At 45.6% G+C, this 16872-nt stretch overlaps 3 protein-coding genes across 3 annotated transcripts in view; 1 reads left to right on the top strand and 2 right to left on the bottom strand.

The window, feature by feature from the left end:
* Nucleotides 1–1017: 1017 nt before the first annotated feature.
* On the bottom strand, nt 1018–6721 carry LOC310949596 (small ribosomal subunit protein eS17). The gene is made up of 5 exons (XM_083917088.1): nt 6672–6721; nt 5185–5336; nt 4130–4235; nt 2341–2406; nt 1018–1140 (listed from the first exon to the last, which is right to left on the bottom strand). Exons 1-5 carry the CDS (start codon nt 6672–6674, stop codon nt 1063–1065), a joined length of 405 nt encoding a protein of 134 aa, XP_083773214.1. The 5' UTR covers nt 6675–6721; the 3' UTR covers nt 1018–1062.
* A 1089-nt stretch (nt 6722–7810) lies between these two features.
* Nucleotides 7811–13790, bottom strand: sh3gl3b (SH3-domain GRB2-like 3b). Its single transcript, XM_083917394.1, has 10 exons — nt 13651–13790; nt 12675–12743; nt 12192–12264; nt 11968–12111; nt 10908–11041; nt 10670–10828; nt 10496–10599; nt 9932–10056; nt 9807–9845; nt 7811–8919 (listed from the first exon to the last, which is right to left on the bottom strand). Exons 1-10 carry the CDS (start codon nt 13693–13695, stop codon nt 8702–8704), a joined length of 1110 nt encoding a protein of 369 aa, XP_083773520.1. The 5' UTR covers nt 13696–13790; the 3' UTR covers nt 7811–8701.
* A 730-nt stretch (nt 13791–14520) lies between these two features.
* Nucleotides 14521–16872, top strand: part of commd9 (COMM domain containing 9) — a 3187-nt gene continuing 835 nt past the window's right edge. Inside the window, exons 1-5 of the mRNA XM_083916162.1 lie at nt 14521–14577; nt 16038–16154; nt 16420–16559; nt 16657–16691; nt 16833–16872. The exon at nt 16833–16872 is cut by the window's right edge and continues 64 nt beyond it. Of these exons, the coding sequence (XP_083772288.1) occupies nt 14524–14577; nt 16038–16154; nt 16420–16559; nt 16657–16691; nt 16833–16872 (386 nt within the window). The 5' untranslated portion in view covers nt 14521–14523. The remainder of the gene's footprint in view (nt 14578–16037; nt 16155–16419; nt 16560–16656; nt 16692–16832) is intronic.

Raw genomic sequence — 16872 nt, 5'->3', positions numbered from 1 at the left:
TTAAACTTTTTCATTCTTCTAGATTTTTAAAACTTTGATAAATGGACTCAAATATTTTACTTTCATAAAGTTTTTATTTTTATCTTTAAATGAAGGAAACTCACCGATGAAACTAATCTGTTATTTCTCTGTTTTTCTGTCTTTGATGATCAAAATAAATGCAAATGCGCTCTGGGGTCGTGCTCCTGAAGAGTCTCAGTGCAGAGTTTCTCCTCGTGGCCAAAGTCTGATGTTTTCTGAGTTTCCCCTAAAAGTGAAGAGAAGATCCCAGTAAAGAAGAGTCTCAGCTCTTCAGGTGAGATCTGTGAAGAGCGGGGACGAGACTTTGAAGGAGTTCCCTGAGCAGAGGACAAAATGGCCGACGGAAGAGGCCGGAGAGACGTTCTCCAAACACAGTGTTAATGAAACGCTGCAGAGTGGATCGTGCAGGAATCACGTTTGCGGTTGATCTCATTAGAGACGCACTTCTCCAACCCAACGCCACAATAATGCAACACCACCTTAAATGAACGTCATCCCAACACTGCAGCAGTGCTGACTCGGGTCTGTCCCGACCCTCCATCAGCAGCGTCATCACCAAACACTGACAGCACCGTCACAACCTTCCTTTGGCCGTTCTCCCCAAAAGTATATTTGTTCTCTAGCTTTCAGGATCGACCAATCACAGCTTTTGAAGTGATGACTCATCCCCAGCAGCGGGGTCGACCGCAGCTCCTCACTAAGAGAGGAGCTTCTGTCCGTTCCTGCTCAGAGAGAATCACTCCTAAGCCTGATCTTTAAACCCCTGCAGCTGCAGAAACCTGGTCTTTAAACCCCTGCAGCTGCAGAAACCTGGTCTTTAAACCCCTGCAGCTGCAGAAACCTGACCTTTAAACCCCTGCAGCTGCAGAAACCTGGTCTTTAAACCCCTGCAGCTGCAGACGGTGAAACCTGATCTTTAAACCCCTGCAGCTGCAGACGCGTCGGTGAAAACCCCCAGAGGCAGAAACACCAGCGTGGAAATGAGGACGTGAACAGTTTTTGTCCCAAAAGCGTTTTATTTTATTCAGATACTTTCCAGCGTCAGACTCCTCGGGGCTGTTTGAAGTTCATGCCCACGGTCGGCTGCGTCACCTGCAGGTTGGACAGAGCGCCGAAGTCCTGCGACACACACACACACACAGAGAGAGAGACACACAAACACACACACACACACACACACACCATTAAACCAGCGTCCGTCTCTGAAACTCCACCTGCAGCCATTTTAAATTATTCATTACATCATAAAAAGTCAGATTTCATGTTTCCAGAAGCTCCAACGGGAAAATTTACAGTGAAACGACATAAAAACTCCGTTAAATCTGATGTTTTTTTAGACTCCTGGTCGTTAAAAACACATTTTCCTGCTGTTTTTGTGACGTTTAAACAAAATAATCTGATGAAACTGAATATTTTCATTTATGTTGCAAAGATTGTGCGAGAACTCGACCTTTAACCTTAAGAATTCATATATAAATGAACTTTTACTGGACGTTCTAACGTCTGTGTGCGAGCGCCAGGGTCAGAGAGGAACGAGGATCCTTCAGACACGGGAAAGGCTCGCAGCTTCCTCTTCCTGTACTATCAATGACCTGGCGACGAGGACGCCATGGACACTTTCGATACAGGACGCCATCAGCAGCACGAGTCAGCAGCACGAGTCAGCAGCACGAGTCAGCAGCACGAGTCAGCAGCACGAGTCAGCAGATACGATACGTAAAGTTTATAAACGTGTGAATGAACCAGGAATATAAACACAAACAGTTTAAAACCCACACTGACGACCTGATAAACGGCGTAGTTTTGTTTAAAGCTGCATCATTTTCACACTTTGTGCTGCAGTTTAACGCTCAGTTCTGTTTCTGCACCTTTTAAAGTGCATTTTTAAGCTTTTCCAGAACTTTTAAACCGTTAAAATACAAGTTCAGCACTAAAAAGCCCACAGATTTAATAATAAAATGTCGGTTTCAGAGTGAATTTAAGATTTTAACACTAAATTTGAGACAAAAAGTGATTAAAAATCATCTGAATCCTCATTAAAAACACAGGTTCATCTTTAAATCTCTCATTAAAAACACCTTTACACAGGTTGTTATTTTTAGACTCGTTTCCTCGTGAACGTCGTGTTAAAGAAACGTCCTCAGGAGACAAAACATCCTTTAAAGATGTTTTTAATCCTCGTTCGGCTTCAAAACAGATCAAAGCTTTAAAGGTAAAGGTCCATAAACAGATTTAAAAGCTGCACGTTCTGACGGCGCTCTCTTTTACGGACGCTTCATGTGGAGTTTATACATAAAACTGTGTTTATTAAAAACTCACCAGCAGCTTCAGCATCTCCTTGGTGTCGGGGTCGACTTCAATGAGCTCCTGGTCCAGAGCGGAAACCTGCAAAACACACCAGAACACATCAATGACGGGTCCCTGAACGCATCATTCCATCACAACAACTCTGCCCTGTGTCCCTGAACGCATCATTCCATCACAACAACTCTGCCCTGTGTCCCTGAACGCATCATTTTATCACAACGACTCTGCTCTTTGTCCCTGAACGCATCATTTCATCACAACGACTCTGCTGTGTCCCTGAACGCATCATTTCATCACAACGACTCTGCTGTGTCCCTGAACGCATCATTTCATCACAACGACTCTGCTGAGTCCCTGAACGCATCATTTCATCACAACGACTCTGCTGTGTCCCTGAACGCATCACATCAAGTCTATATCTTTGTATGTTGCAAAGATTGCGCAGGAACTCGACCTTTGACCTTAAGAATTCATATTTAAACGACTTTTATTGGACGTTAAAAACATTTGCAGTGACATTTTAACGTCTGTGTGCGAGCGCCAGGGTCAGAGAGGAACGAGGATCCTTCAGACACGGGAAAGGCTCGCAGCTTCCTCTTCCTGTACTATCAATGACCTGGCGATGAGGACGCCATGGACACTTTCGATACAGGACGCCATCAGCAGCACGAGTCAGCAGCACGAGTCAGCAGATACGATACGTACAGTTTATACAGTTCAGTAACGGATCAATGTTTGATTAACATGTATAACTGTGTAAAATAAAGAAAGGTCAGAACTGCTGTGTTTCTGCACAAAGACAATATTTTATGTTTGAAATAAACTCAAGTCACGTTCAAGCACCTCTTGAGTGACAGCTAGCCTCTGGCCCTCACTTCTCCTCAGAGGCTAGCTGTCAGGGTTAGCATCATTAGCATGCTAACATTAGCATGCTAACGCCATCATCTGGACCTGGACTGAGGTCGTTTGTGTGGTGGTGTTTCCATAGTAACAGATGGTTTAGGAACACACCGTGTTAGCGTTAGCTCTGTTATGCTAATTAAAGATCCGACCAGTAAAGTGTCGGGTTAAACACAAAAGAAATTTCAGGCGACGACGCTGCCGTGGAAACAGGCAACATGGAGCACTTCATCACCTTTGATGTTAAACACTGAAGCAGACTTAAGTCACAGTCCTGAACGGCTCAGATAACTCTGGATATTAGAAGTAACTAAAATATATTCATGCATTTGTTTGTGTTTTATTTCAGAAAGTGTCGACTTGACACAGACGAGTGCTTCCTGTGTTATTGTTGTATTTCCTGTCACTCTGGGAGTAAAACACTTAAACACACTAACGGCCCCTGACTGGAGCCGTGCAGGAGCCACAGTCCCCTCTCACTGAGCGCGTCCAGATCACAGCAGGAGTCATTAAAGGAAACCTCTCCTGTAGAAGAGTTCTGTAACTAAAGATTTACACGACGACGCGTCCGTTCTCTTCATTTTCTCCTCTGATCTCTGCTTCGTGCACGGAGAGTTCTGCCACGAAGTCGACAAACAAATCTGCGTTTTTAAAAGCTTTAAATCTTGAAATCTGATATTGTTTTTACAAAAAAGCCTAGTTGATTGTTCCAACTTCAAATTTCAACGTTTTTAGTAATTTTTTGATTATTTTCAAACTCTGCGTCTGAGAAATGTCGGTGGAGCAGCCGCACATTCATAAAAACCTCCAGTTTCCCGCCCGTTATATTATTATTATTAACGTTTCTGAGACTCGTCTGAACATGAAACCACCTTCTCTGCCCCGTGGTGCGTTCACTGACCTCTGGCACGTAGTTGTCCCTCCTCTCCCTCTCCTCCTCCTGCAGTTTGATGGAGATTCCTCTGACGGGGCCCCTCTGGATCCTCTTCATCAGATGTGTCACATACCTGCGACAACGCCACACACAGGAAGTGGGTCAAACAGGAAGTCAATCAAACAGGACGTCAGTCAAACAGGACGTCAGTCAAACAGGACGTCAGTCAAACAGGAAGTCACATGGACAGGAAGTCAGTCAAACAGGACGTCAGTCAAACAGGACGTCAGTCAAACAGGACGTCACTGGAACACGCCGCCGCTCTGCTTCATCACAGAGGCTGCAGGTGTCACAGATACTGAGACTCTGATGCACCGATCACTCTGCAGTTAGTGTCCTCACTGAGCAGAGGGGGCTGCTGGGAGCCCCTTCCGCGTCCCAAAGCACTCCCAGGCGCCACTTTCTCACTACATTTAGAGACTTTTCACAGCTTCTTAGAACTGGATTTAGAAACAGAGCCTAGAGCAGTTTAGCTCCTTATTCAGAGCATCAGGGAAAAGGGAGAAATCTGTGCTGGGCCTCATTCAGTCCCATGCATGTGGCTCAGAGTCCAGTTCAGGAAACAGTCTCTGCGCCCGTCTCTGTCCTCTCACGCAGCAGCACTGTTGTTGTTATGTGAAGCAGAGGGGTCAGAGGTCAGAGGTGGGGCCATGACGCATCTGAGCTTTCACCTTCCAGACCACAACGCCATGGGGGGCGTTTACAATCTTCACACTCTGGGACCCGGTTTCTAAAGATCCTGTTTTGAAGCTCCGATAACGAACCAGACTGAACCAAACAGATCATTTCAAACCTGATGTGACGGCGTTTAAAGACAGAACAGACACAGAGAAGAAGATTGGGGTTTGAGCAGCAGTGTCTGCGAGCGCCAGGGTCAGAGAGGAACGAGGATCCTTCAGACACGGGAAAGGCTCGCAGCTTCCTCTCCCTGTACTATCAATGACCTGGCGATGAGGACGCCATGGACACTTTCGATACAGGGTTGCGACGCAGACGTGAAGCGCCGGCTTCAACAAACTCACCCGGCGATCTTGTTGCGGAGCTTCTTGCTGGGGATGATGGCGATCTCCTCGCACACCCTCTTGTTGGTGTGGAAGTCGCTGCCCAGCCGGGTGTAGTATTTCTCGATGATGACCCTGGCGGCCTTTTTCACCGTCTTGGTCCTGACTCGTCCCTGGAAGCAGATCACCAACAACAAACGTTATTTAGTTTCAAACTGCGACGACGTGGCGTTCACCTTCGTGTCGCACACGCTTAAAAGTCTGTCTGCGAGCGCCAGGGTCAGAGAGGAACGAGGATCCTTCAGACACGGGAAAGGCTTGCAGCTTCCTCTTCCTGTACTATCAATGACCTGGCGATGAGGACGCCATGGACACTTTCGATACAGGACGCCGTCAGCAGCACGAGTCAGCAGATACGAAACATACAGTATATAAACGTGTGAATGAACCGGGAATATAAACACAAACTTCATATTTAAGACACACTGACGACCCGTTTCACGGCTTAGTTTAGTTTAAAGCTGCATCATTTTCACACTTTGTGCTGCAGTTTAACGCTTTACGTCGTTTCCGTCCTCAGGAAACGATCCGTTCTGTTTCTGCACCTTTTCCAAAGTCAAATTCAAAAACTTGCAGGTGCATTTCAAAGCTTTTCCAGCACTTTAAAGCCGTTCAAATGCACAAACAGCACCAAAACCCCATAGATTTATTAATAAAATGTCAGTTTTCAGAGTGAATTTAAGATTTTAACACTAAATTTGAGAAAAGGTGATTATAATTCAACTGAATCTTAGTAAAAAAACACAGGTTTATCTTTAAATCTGTCAAATTAAAACACTTTTAGGGGTTAATCGCGTGACTCTCTTCAGACAGGTGCAGGTCTGATTTAATGACATGTTGAGTCACACCTGGATGAAGGAGCTGGATCTTCACTGCAGGTCTCCATAAATAATGTTTTTAAGTCAAAGCCCATTTAACAAACAGCCCTTCAGCTGCATGTCCTGCACAGTTACACCATCACGGAGCAAACACCGCCGTTCACACCGGTGAATAACCGTAATAACGGCACTTTTCCCGGGGCTCTTTGGCTCAGAGCTCCGGGGGAAGCGTTGCAGGCAGAGAAGCTAGCTCCAGGGTTAGCATGGGAAGCTAACTACCGGAGAGCGATGTTCATTTATAGTTTAACCACTAATTAAACCATAAATTTAGACAAACATGACGACGTTATAATTCTGCTGCTCCCGTTAAATTAAACCGATAAACCTGAATAATAACCGCGGTTATCTCAGCACCACCGCGGCTCCACTGCGCCGCCTCAGCTAGCGCCGGTTTCTCTGCTACAAATCTGTTAATATCGCGCTCCGTCTGCGTCATCTGACGTAAATACCGCGGTGACCGGAGACGTTAAACCCTCCGGTGCTCGTGTGTGTGAAAATAACGGGATATAAACCGGTAAAACGGAAGGATTGGTTCAGATTAGAGAGGCACATAGGAATAAATTCACCCACCATGTTGGATCGGCCTGGTAGAAGAGGCCGAGCACACTTCCGGCGGAAGTTTAAAGTCGCAGCCGGAAGTGTAGCAGCGGCAGCGCCCCCGGGCGGCTGCGGGAGGAACTACAACAACAAGCGCCGCTGATGCACAGGGCTGCAGGAGGAACTGCACAGAACTAAACACACAGATAAATAAATACATTATTAAATACAGATAAATAAACACAGATAAATAAATAGAGATAAATTAATAAATTGAGATATGAACAACTTATTAAAACTATTGATTCAGGTGGTGCAAGAGCACACACAGAGTTACCATGCTCAGGGCCGTGGTCAGGGCTGTTACATTAACTGTGTTATATTCATTCATTCATTCACTCATCTCCAGCCTCTTGTCCCTGTCGGGGTCTCGGGGGCTGGAGCTGATCCCAGCTGACATCGGGCGTGAGGCGGGGTCCACCCTGGACAGGACGCCAGTCTATCACAGGACACATAGAGACGAACAGAGACAGACAACCATTCACACCTACGGGTGATTTAGAGTCATCAATGAACCGAACACCTGCACGTCTTTGGACTGTGGGAGGAAACCGGAGAACCCGGAGAAAACCCACGCACACACGGGGAGGACATGCACACTCCACACAGAAGGGCCCCAGCCGGGATTCAAACCAGGAACCCTCTTGCTGTGAGGCGACAGTGCTAACCACCACACCAAAATATTTATTTAGAGTCAGAGAATCAGACCAGAGAGAATTGAATAATCATTAAAATGGAGGTTTATTGCAGAAATACATTCCGTGATTGTGATCTGTGTAAAACAAACATCGGTGTTCTCGCAGCTTTAACAAACATCACATTCAGAAACGGTTTCTTTTCCCTTAAAGTTAATTATGTCGCAGGAATCGAACCTCTGGAGGATTTTGGTCGATGCTGAAACAACTTTAACCAGAGAAAAGGATAAAAAAAACATCATTAAAATCATTCTGTGTCTGAATAAACAGATTTAATCACATTAATGAAACAGTCTTTTTCTCTAAAACGACTCAAACAGAACAAAACTAAATATTAAATATATCCTAAACTTGATTTTCTGCATTATCGATGCTAACTTCAGGGTGAGGCTAACTTCAGGGTGATGCTAACTTCAGGGTAATGCTTACTTAAAAGCAATGCTAACTTCAGGGTGATTCTAACTTCAGGTTGATGCTAACTTCAGAGCGATGCTAACTTCAGAGCGATGCTAACTTCAGGGTGATGCTAAGTTTAGGGTAATGCTTACTTCAGGGTGATGCTAACTTCAGGGTGATGCTAACTTCAGGGTGATGCTATCTTCAGGGCGATGCTAACTTCAGGGCGATGCTAACTTCAGAGCAATACTAACTTCAGGGTGATGCTAACTTCAAAGCAATACTAACTTCAGAGCGATGCTAACTTCAGGGTGATGGTAAGTTTAGGGTGATGCTTACTTCAGGGTGATGCTAACTTCAGGGTGATGCTAACTTCAGGGCGATGCTAACTTCAGGGTGATGCTAACTTCAGGGTGATGCTAACTTCAGGGCGATGCTAACTTCAGGGCGATGCTAACTTCAGAGCAATACTAACTTCAGGGTGATGCTAACTTCAGAGCGATGCTAACTTCAGGGTGATGCTAACTTCAGAGGGATGCTAACTTCAGGGTGATGCTAACTTCAGAGCGATGCTAACTTCAGAGCGATGCTAACTTCAGAGCGATGCTAACTTCAGAGCAGCAGAAAGACAGAGATGTGCAGAAAAGTGAAGGCAGCAGCAGGTTTGTGCAGTAAAAGTCTTAAAGGGAAACACTTTCATCTAAAAGTGTCTTGATTTCCTGGCTCTTCTTCTGTGTTTACGTGAAACATGAGGTCAGAAACTAAAGTGCGCTACAGTAGAAACTATGGCCGTCCTTCCCGGAGACACAAACACGCCGTCTGCTCTTGAATAGAAGTGCAAATAAGAAGCCGTAAAGTTGCATAAACACACACAACGCGTACGATCTCATTCCTGTGTTTTTGGACGTGTCGTCATGGTAACGGCAGAGGCACCAGCACTTCCACGTAGCTAACGGGGAAAAGTCCCGATTGGCCGCTGGAGGCTAACACGCCCTCGTACCAGTTGGCGTCGACCTGACTTGTGAGGATTATGACGTCGCCCACGCTGAACCTCAGCTCACCGTCGTGGCTCGGGTGGAAAGAGTAGATCGCCCGGCAGCACGGCTGATCCAGGAGCAGCTTACTGTCAGCTGGGAGAGAGACAAAGACACAGAGAGACAGACAGAGAGAGACAAAGACACAAAGAAAGACACATTTCAGTCTCTCTCCAGGCAACACAGCCCTCCTCCTGGTCTGCAGGAAACTTCACCAGAGTCTTACACTCAGGGCACCCTCCCACTGTGCCTCCGTCCCGTGCCCCATCACGTGTGACGGCTAAAGTCTGGTTCCTTTGACCAGTGTGAGTGCAACCGTACCACGTCTAGGAGCGGCACGCTTGCCGTCCACGGCCCGTTTGGGAGAGGTGGGCTTTAGTAAAGCACGTTTGCACGTGTACGAGCACGAGAATGCGCACGTGTACGAGCACGAGGCCTACGGCGGTTCTGAGGTCATTTCCTGTGCGTCTGTTGGGACGTAGAAAAAAGAAGGAGGGACCATGCGCGGACATTTCAAACAATGGCGGTGAAAGGTTCACGTTGGTGTGATGCGGAGGTGGAGTGTTTACTGCAGATTTGGTCGATGAAAAGATTCAAAAACAGTCGACAAGACGCACAAAAACTCAGAGGTCTACGGAAAGATCTGGAAACAAAGCCACGCATCGCCATGACGTCATCAATGCGTGTGACGTGTTACGGCGTGATGACGTATAGGCAGCAAGAAGCATTCTCCGAGGCCCAGGTAGTGTGAGTACAAACGGGCCTGGAGGGGGGGACAAGGACCCTAAAGCACGGGGCACGGGACGGAGGCACAGTGGGAGGGCGCCCTAACTTCTTATATTTCCGACTGAAGATCGTTTTAACTTTATCTTTGACTTTAAGAGTCGTCAAAAGGACGCCAACAGCAGTGAATTAGCCGCGTGCTACGCCTCGATCTCCTCGCCGTAAACACCGGGAGCTGCTGGTCGTCAGGAGTTTCTTACCGTAGCAGGAGACGGGGCTGCCGGGTCCGGACGTCTCTCCTGCCACAGATGAATAAACCCTTCAGTATCAGACGCTTGAATGCAGAGAAATGTGAAAGTGAAACAACATTGTGAGCAGGAGCGACCTGAGGAAAGTGCAGCGGTGACGCGCGGCTGCTGGTGAAATCCGATGGTGCCGTTGTGTTCGCTCCGGACTCGGATCCTTTTGGGTCTGAAGCGTCGCTCTGGTCTGTTACTGGCAGCAGTCAGTCTGTTTACAACATGGACGACATTAAAGAAAAGACTCAGAGTCAATAAGAATAAATCAACCCTGGTGACTTTTCTTCAGTCGCATAAAGAACCTGGAGTCTTTTTTATTTTTTTGTAACAGGTACAGGATTATTTTAGAGGGGAGAGACGCGGGAGGACTGAAAAACACCCACCCTCACCGCCCCATTCCCTCTGCTGCGCCACATTAGCATTAGCATTTAGTGTCTGTGTCATAGACACTGGAGCAGCCTGGATTCAAACCCCTCCCCCCCAGTGGAGATATGACCTCAACATACAGACTAGAATGTTCTTTGTGCCCCTAGTGGACACGCAGAGAACTGCAGTTTTTGAGGCTTCCTGGTTGATCCAATCAGGAAGCCGTCACTGTCACTGTGGGCGGGGCTTAGGAGAAACGTGACAGGTGTTGAACACATGCTCACCTGGCCTGCAGGTTGCCATGGAGACCCAGCAGGATGCAGTGGGCGTTGCGGTGAAAGTCCAGCAGAGCGGCGACCAGAGCGGCCAGACAACCGAGCTGATCGACCTGCAGGGAGAAACGCCACGACAGTGAAGGATGTGAACGCTTTGTTACCGTTTATCACGGTCGGACTCACGTCGCTCTGCAGCAGCACGAACATGCTCCTCTCCACCAGCTCTCTGGATGTGATGAACTTGTCCCAGGCCTGTTGGATCTCCTCCGCGGGGACTTTCCCCGTCCGTCTCCTCTTGTAGTCAAAGTCCAGCCGACGGCCGTTCATCTTCTTCAGCTGGTACTGAGGAACCAATCAGAACCTCAGGTGAGAACAGTAGCATCAGTTTTGTATTTGTGTGTTGGTGCGAGGCTCCTCTCACCCTGATGTCCTTCAGCTCCGAGCTGTGGAGCGACTGCAGAGGGTCCATGAAGGTGCGTTTGACGTCAACATCCAGAGCGTCTCTGGCCTGAGCAACCTGCTGCAGAGCTTCACCCACACCAGTCAGAGCACCACCTGCACAGGACGAGGATCAGAGGATGAACCAGAGGACCAACCAGAGGATCAACCAGAGGGTCAACCAGAGGACCAACCAGAGGATCAACCAGAGGAACAACCAGAGGACCAACCAGAGGATCAACCAGAGGATCAACCAGAGGACCAACCAGGGGATCAACCAGAGGATCAACAAGAGGACCAACCAGAGGACCAACCAGATGATCAACCAGAGGACCAACCAGAGGAACAACCAGAGGACCAACCAGAGGACCAACCAGAGGATCAACCAGAGGGCCAACCAGAGGATCAACCAGAGGACCAACCAGAGGACCAACCAGAGGACCGACCAGAGGATCAACCAGAGGACCAACCAGAGGACCAACCAGAGGACCAACCAGAGGACCAACCAGAGGACAAATCAGAGGACAAATCAGAGGATGAACCAGAGAATCAACCAGAGGACCAACCAGAGGACCAACCAGAGGACCAACCAGAAGATCAACCAGAAGATCAACCAGAGGAACAACAGGAGGATCAACCAGAGGATCAACCAGAGGATCAACCAGAGGATCAACCAGAGGAACAACAGGAGGAACAACCAGAGGATCAACCAGAGGACCAACCAGAGGACCAACCAGAGGACCAACCAGAGGACCAACCAGAGGACAAATCAGAGGACAAATCAGAGGATGAACCAGAGAATCAACCAGAGGATCAACCAGAGGACCAACCAGAGGACCAACCAGAAGATCAACCAGAAGATCAACCAGAGGAACAACAGGAGGATCAACCAGAGGATCAACCAGAGGACAAGAGCAATTCATCCTCCTCTCATCCTCTGATTCCCTCATGAATAAAAGTTGTGTTATTGTTTGTCATGTCTTAAGTCATATTTTCCTCTGGTTGTTGCCATGGAAACAGCATTGCTGCGGAAAGAATCCTACCAAATTCAGAGGCTGCTCCGAGCTCCTGGCCGTAGTGCGTCATGCAGTCTCCCAGCATGCCCTCTGTCTGCGGGTAACCCACCGACCTCCCCTGTCCTCGAAGCCTGGACACCGTGTTGAGCATGCTCAGTTTGGCTCTGTCCGCTGCGAACACACAAACATTCACGTCATCACAACCGTCCTGAGAACATCCGCGGACGTCTGCAGGGTCAGCTGCTCTCTACCTGGGTTCGGTTGGAGGAACTCTGTGGTTCTGGACAGAAGCTCCACGAGCAGAGAGTGCAGGACCACGACGCTCTGACAGAGAGACAGAAACAGGAAGGGGTCAGTCCTGATCACAGAGTGTTTCCCTTCAGTTCCCTAAAACGTTCTTCTCCCGGTCCAGGGAACAACGTTTCGACTTAAATGGTCTGGGACGCTCTGATGTCGGAGCTCTTAACTCCAGGGAGGATCAGTCCCGTGTCTCAGTGCTCAGGAACGCAGCATTAAGCCACTGCAGTGGAGTGGGGAGCGCGCGCAGACGAGAAACCCGATAATAACCTTAGAACGCTGTTTTCCATGAGGAAGAATCAGGAACTGCAGGAGTTCTCTGGGTCTGTTAACCGGGGGACGCTGTTTCCATGGTGATTGACCTGAATATTAATAATAATAATCGGGCCTTTAAACTTTAGGGAAACACGGCGACAGTGATGATGTCAGTTTCTCACCTTCTCCATCTTCAGGAAGTCGACGTCCATCTTTGTTCCTTCGGCTCCCATCAGACGTTCGTTCAGCAGCTGCAGGAAAACGCCGCGTCAGCAGAGTCCAGATTATCGCAGCCATGCAAAGAAAATAAGGACTTTTATAACATATATACATATATATAAATATAAATATAAATATATAAATACTATACTTTATATTTCTCCACACGAATAAAGATGTTTGCATTAAATCTGAATATAATCGTATTATAATCACAGTTTTACTCACAGGAGAAAATTTACTTTAAAGACTTTTTCAAGATCTAAGAACTTTACGGTTATTTATTTATCGTCATTGTGTTTTAATTAAACCACTGACACTAAAGTGCACCAACAGTCCCCGGTCTCCCCTGATGCATCAGCAGCAGTAAAGGTGCAACGGAACAACTGTAGCTTAGATATTATATTATATTATATCATTTTATATTATTTTATATATATATATATATATATATATATATATATATATATATATTTTAGATTACATCATTTTATATGATATTATGTCATTATTATATTATAGACTCTATTACATTATATTATATCATGGTATTTTATATTTTATTATATATTATATATTATGATTGTACTTGAATTATACTTAATTATATTACAGGCTTTATTATATTCTCATAGTAAACTTCACGTTTGCAGATGGGAACAAGAGTTAAATGTGTTTTATTGTCATCTATCATTAAAGTGACGAAGCTGAGGATAGTAATCATAATAAGTATAATAATGATAATAATAATAATCATAATAATAATAATAATAATAATAATAATAATAATAATAATAATGATAATCATCATCATATGCAGCAGGCCCTGTGTCGCAGTAAAAACACACCGGCTTTTCCTCCCCTCTCCCGTAAACACGGGCCCGGTTTAGCCCGGCTCGGCCCGGTGTAGCCCGGTGTAGCCCGGTCTGTCCCGGTTACCTGGCTCGCTTTGTGGAGCTGCTTCTTCATCCCGGACACCGACATCCTCCTGCGGCGGAGCGGACACAAACACCGAGGACCGGCCGGGGATCAGCGGACACCCTCCATCCCGTGCCCGTCTGAGACGCTCCTTCCCCCGCAGAGACTCACCGCGGCGAGCCGCTCCGCCCCTCCGGCTGTTTTTCACTATTTATTTATGATTATTATTATTATTATTATTATTATGTACTCATGTTTTTATTATTCATTTATTATAATTTTAAAGTCAGTTTATAAGCTATGATAAGATGAAACATATTGACTTTTATTAACAGATAATTAACTGATACAGATTTATTACATTTATATAAAAACTACTATAATATTCTGTTTTATTGTTATTTATTTAGATATATTGTTGGATTTGTTTTTATATTAATCATAAGCACATTGGCCTTTAATATGAAAGTGTTCATTATTATTATTATTTTTATTTTATTTATTTGGATTTGTAGTTGAGTTGGTTGGTTTTTATATAAATCATTAGCATATTATCCTTTATTTTGAAAGGGTTTATTGTTATTATTATTATTATTGTTTATTTATTTATGTGACAGTGGTTCCTTCAAAAACAATTTCTAATATAAAGTTATCATTTTTTAATTTGCTTTAATCATCAATTTGTCTTATTTTTATTTATATATTTACTGATTTCGTATTTTTATAATATTATTTTGTTTCCTCACATGTTCTAATATTCTGGATTTAATGTAAATATTAAATTAAATTGTATATTTTTTACTTTAAATGGTCTTTGTAGCTGTTTCTTGAGTGAACTTCATTTCCCATGAGCACTTGCGTCGCGCGTGCGTCACGTGACCGTCACATTCCAAGATGGCCGCCGCGGTTCCCAGCGAACACTTCGAGCATCTTCAGCTTCTCCTGAAGGTATTTTCCCTCAAACGCGACACTTTCTGAACTCTGAGCGTTAAAACTGGAACTTTGTGTTTGTTTGGTGAATATTTATTAATAATTATTAATATTAATAAAGTTTAAATGAGCCCGTTAGCACCAGTGTGTGTCTGTGGACTCAGTCAAAGACGCTTCATTTGTACTTTTAACGACCAAACGGTTTATTTGTTATTATTTTAAGATGACGTTGTTGCCCATAAATGCTGAATATTAAAATAATGCAGCTGTGAGATCATTGTTTTATTGTTTTGGGGTTAAAGACACTTTAAATACTCCACTGCAGCAACAGTGCTGCGTTCAAAGCCTCACTGAAGTTAAAGTGTGTAGTTTATAATGATTATATATTATATTATATTATATTATTATATTATATTATATTATATTATTCTAAAAGATCATCATGTGTTTAATACTTTGACTTTTAGTCTGAAGTTAAAGTGACGATCTGTGGAGATCCACAAGGCTCCATTCTCGGGCCTCTCCCATGTTGTTGTTGTTGTTGTTGACTCTGAGCTGTTGTTGTTGTTGACACTGAGCTGTTGTTGTTGACTCTGAGCTGTTGTTGTTGACTCTGAGCTGTTGTTGTTGTTGTTGACACTGAGCTGTTGTTGTTGACTCTGAGCTGTTGTTGTTGTTGTTGACACTGAGCTGTTGTTGTTGACTCTGAGCTGTTGTTGTTGTTGACACTGAGCTGTTGTTGTTGACTCTGAGCTGTTGTTGTTGACTGAGCTGTTGACTCTGACTTGTTGTTGTTGACACTGAGCTGTTGTTGTTGTTGACACTGAGCTGTTGTTGTTGACTCTGAGCTGTTGTTGTTGACTCTGAGCTGTTGTTGTTGACTCTGAGCTGTTGTTGTTGACTGAGCTGTTGACTCTGACTTGTTGTTGTTGACACTGAGCTGTTGTTGTTGTTGACACTGAGCTGTTGTTGTTGACTCTGAGCTGTTGTTGTTGACTCTGAGCTGTTGTTGTTGACTGAGCTGTTGACTCTGACTTGTTGTTGTTGACACTGAGCTGTTGTTGTTGTTGACACTGATCTGTTGTTGTTGACTGAGCTGTTGTTGTTGACTGAGCTGTTGTTGACTCTGAGCTATTGTTGTTGTTGTTGACACTGAGCTGTTGTTGTTGACTCTGAGCTGTTGTTGTTGACTCTGAGCTGTTGCTGTTGGTGTTGACTTTGAGCTGTTGTTGTGGTTGTTGTTGACTCTGAGTTGTTGTTGTGGTTGTTGTTGACTCTGAGCTGTTGTTGTGGTTGTTGTTGACACTGAGCTGTTGTTGACTGAGCTGTTGTTGTTGTCTCATTGTTGTTGACACTGAGCTGTTGTTGATGTTGTTGACTCTGATCTGTTGTTGTTGACTCTGAGCTGTTGTTGTTGTTGACTCTGAGCTGTTGTTGTTGTTGTTGACACTGAGCTGTTGTTGTTGTTATCTCCTGAGGCTCCGTCCAAAGACGCAGTGAGGGACGTTTGTGTGCAGAGTCACAAAGGTCCGAGTCGCCGCCTCACAGAGACCACAGCAGCTGCACTCAGCATCCCTGCAGCCCAGGCTGCTCAGGTAACACACACACACAGGGTCACACACACACACACACACACATATATATCACACACACACACACACACACGCACACACAGGGTCACACATACACGCACACACATATATATATCACACACACACACACATATATAACACACGCACACACACACACACACACACACACACACACACGCACACATATATATAACACACACACACACACACACACACACAGGGTCACACGCACGTGTGTGTGTGTGTGTGTGTGTGTGTGTCCCTGCAGCTCGTCCGCTCTCTCCACCTTCTCTCTCATCACGTCGTGTTCCACGGCCTCGGTTCTCCGGAGCAGATCCTGAAGCTGTTCCCCGACTCGTTCCACTCCAGCCTCAAGAACCTGGTCACCAAGATCCTGCTGGAGAACACGTGCGTCACACACACACACACACACACACACACACTGATTGTGATGTCACTGACGGCTGTAATGACATCACACGTCTCCCTCTGATGTTTCTTTCAGGTCGACGTGGAGAACAGAAGCTCTCAGTGACCAGAGTGAGTCCAGCTCCGTTAGATCTCTGTTACACCTGTGTGTGTGTTAGGGTCTGAACTGTGTGTGTGTGTCTGTGTGTGTGTCTGTGTGTGTGTGTGCGCTCACGTGCGTGTGTGTGTATGTGTACGTGTGTGTGTGTGTAGTCTCCCTCCCCCAGCTGAAGGACCTGGACTGGAGGGTGGA

This window comes from Echiichthys vipera (genome assembly GCF_963691815.1).
Source record: "Echiichthys vipera genome assembly, chromosome: 7".
Lineage (NCBI taxonomy): Eukaryota > Metazoa > Chordata > Actinopteri > Perciformes > Trachinidae > Echiichthys > Echiichthys vipera.
Note: the sequence above shows the minus strand (reverse complement) of the source record. Positions and strands in the feature narration are given on the sequence as shown.

Coding starts and splice junctions, on each gene's coding strand:
- LOC310949596 (XM_083917088.1), bottom strand. Junction 4,236..5,184: donor CTCCGCAACAAGATCGCCGG/GTGAGTTTGTTG, acceptor GCGTTGTCGCAG/GTATGTGACACATCTGATGA. Junction 1,141..2,340: donor AGGAGATGCTGAAGCTGCTG/GTGAGTTTTTAA, acceptor TGTGTGTCGCAG/GACTTCGGCGCTCTGTCCAA.
- sh3gl3b (XM_083917394.1), bottom strand. CDS start 13,695: ATGTCGGTGTCCGGGATGAAGAAGCAGCTCCACAAAGCGAGCCAG. Junction 12,744..13,650: donor AGCTCCACAAAGCGAGCCAG/GTAACCGGGACA, acceptor GTTTTCCTGCAG/CTGCTGAACGAACGTCTGAT. Junction 10,829..10,907: donor CGGAGCTGAAGGACATCAGG/GTGAGAGGAGCC, acceptor TTGGTTCCTCAG/TACCAGCTGAAGAAGATGAA.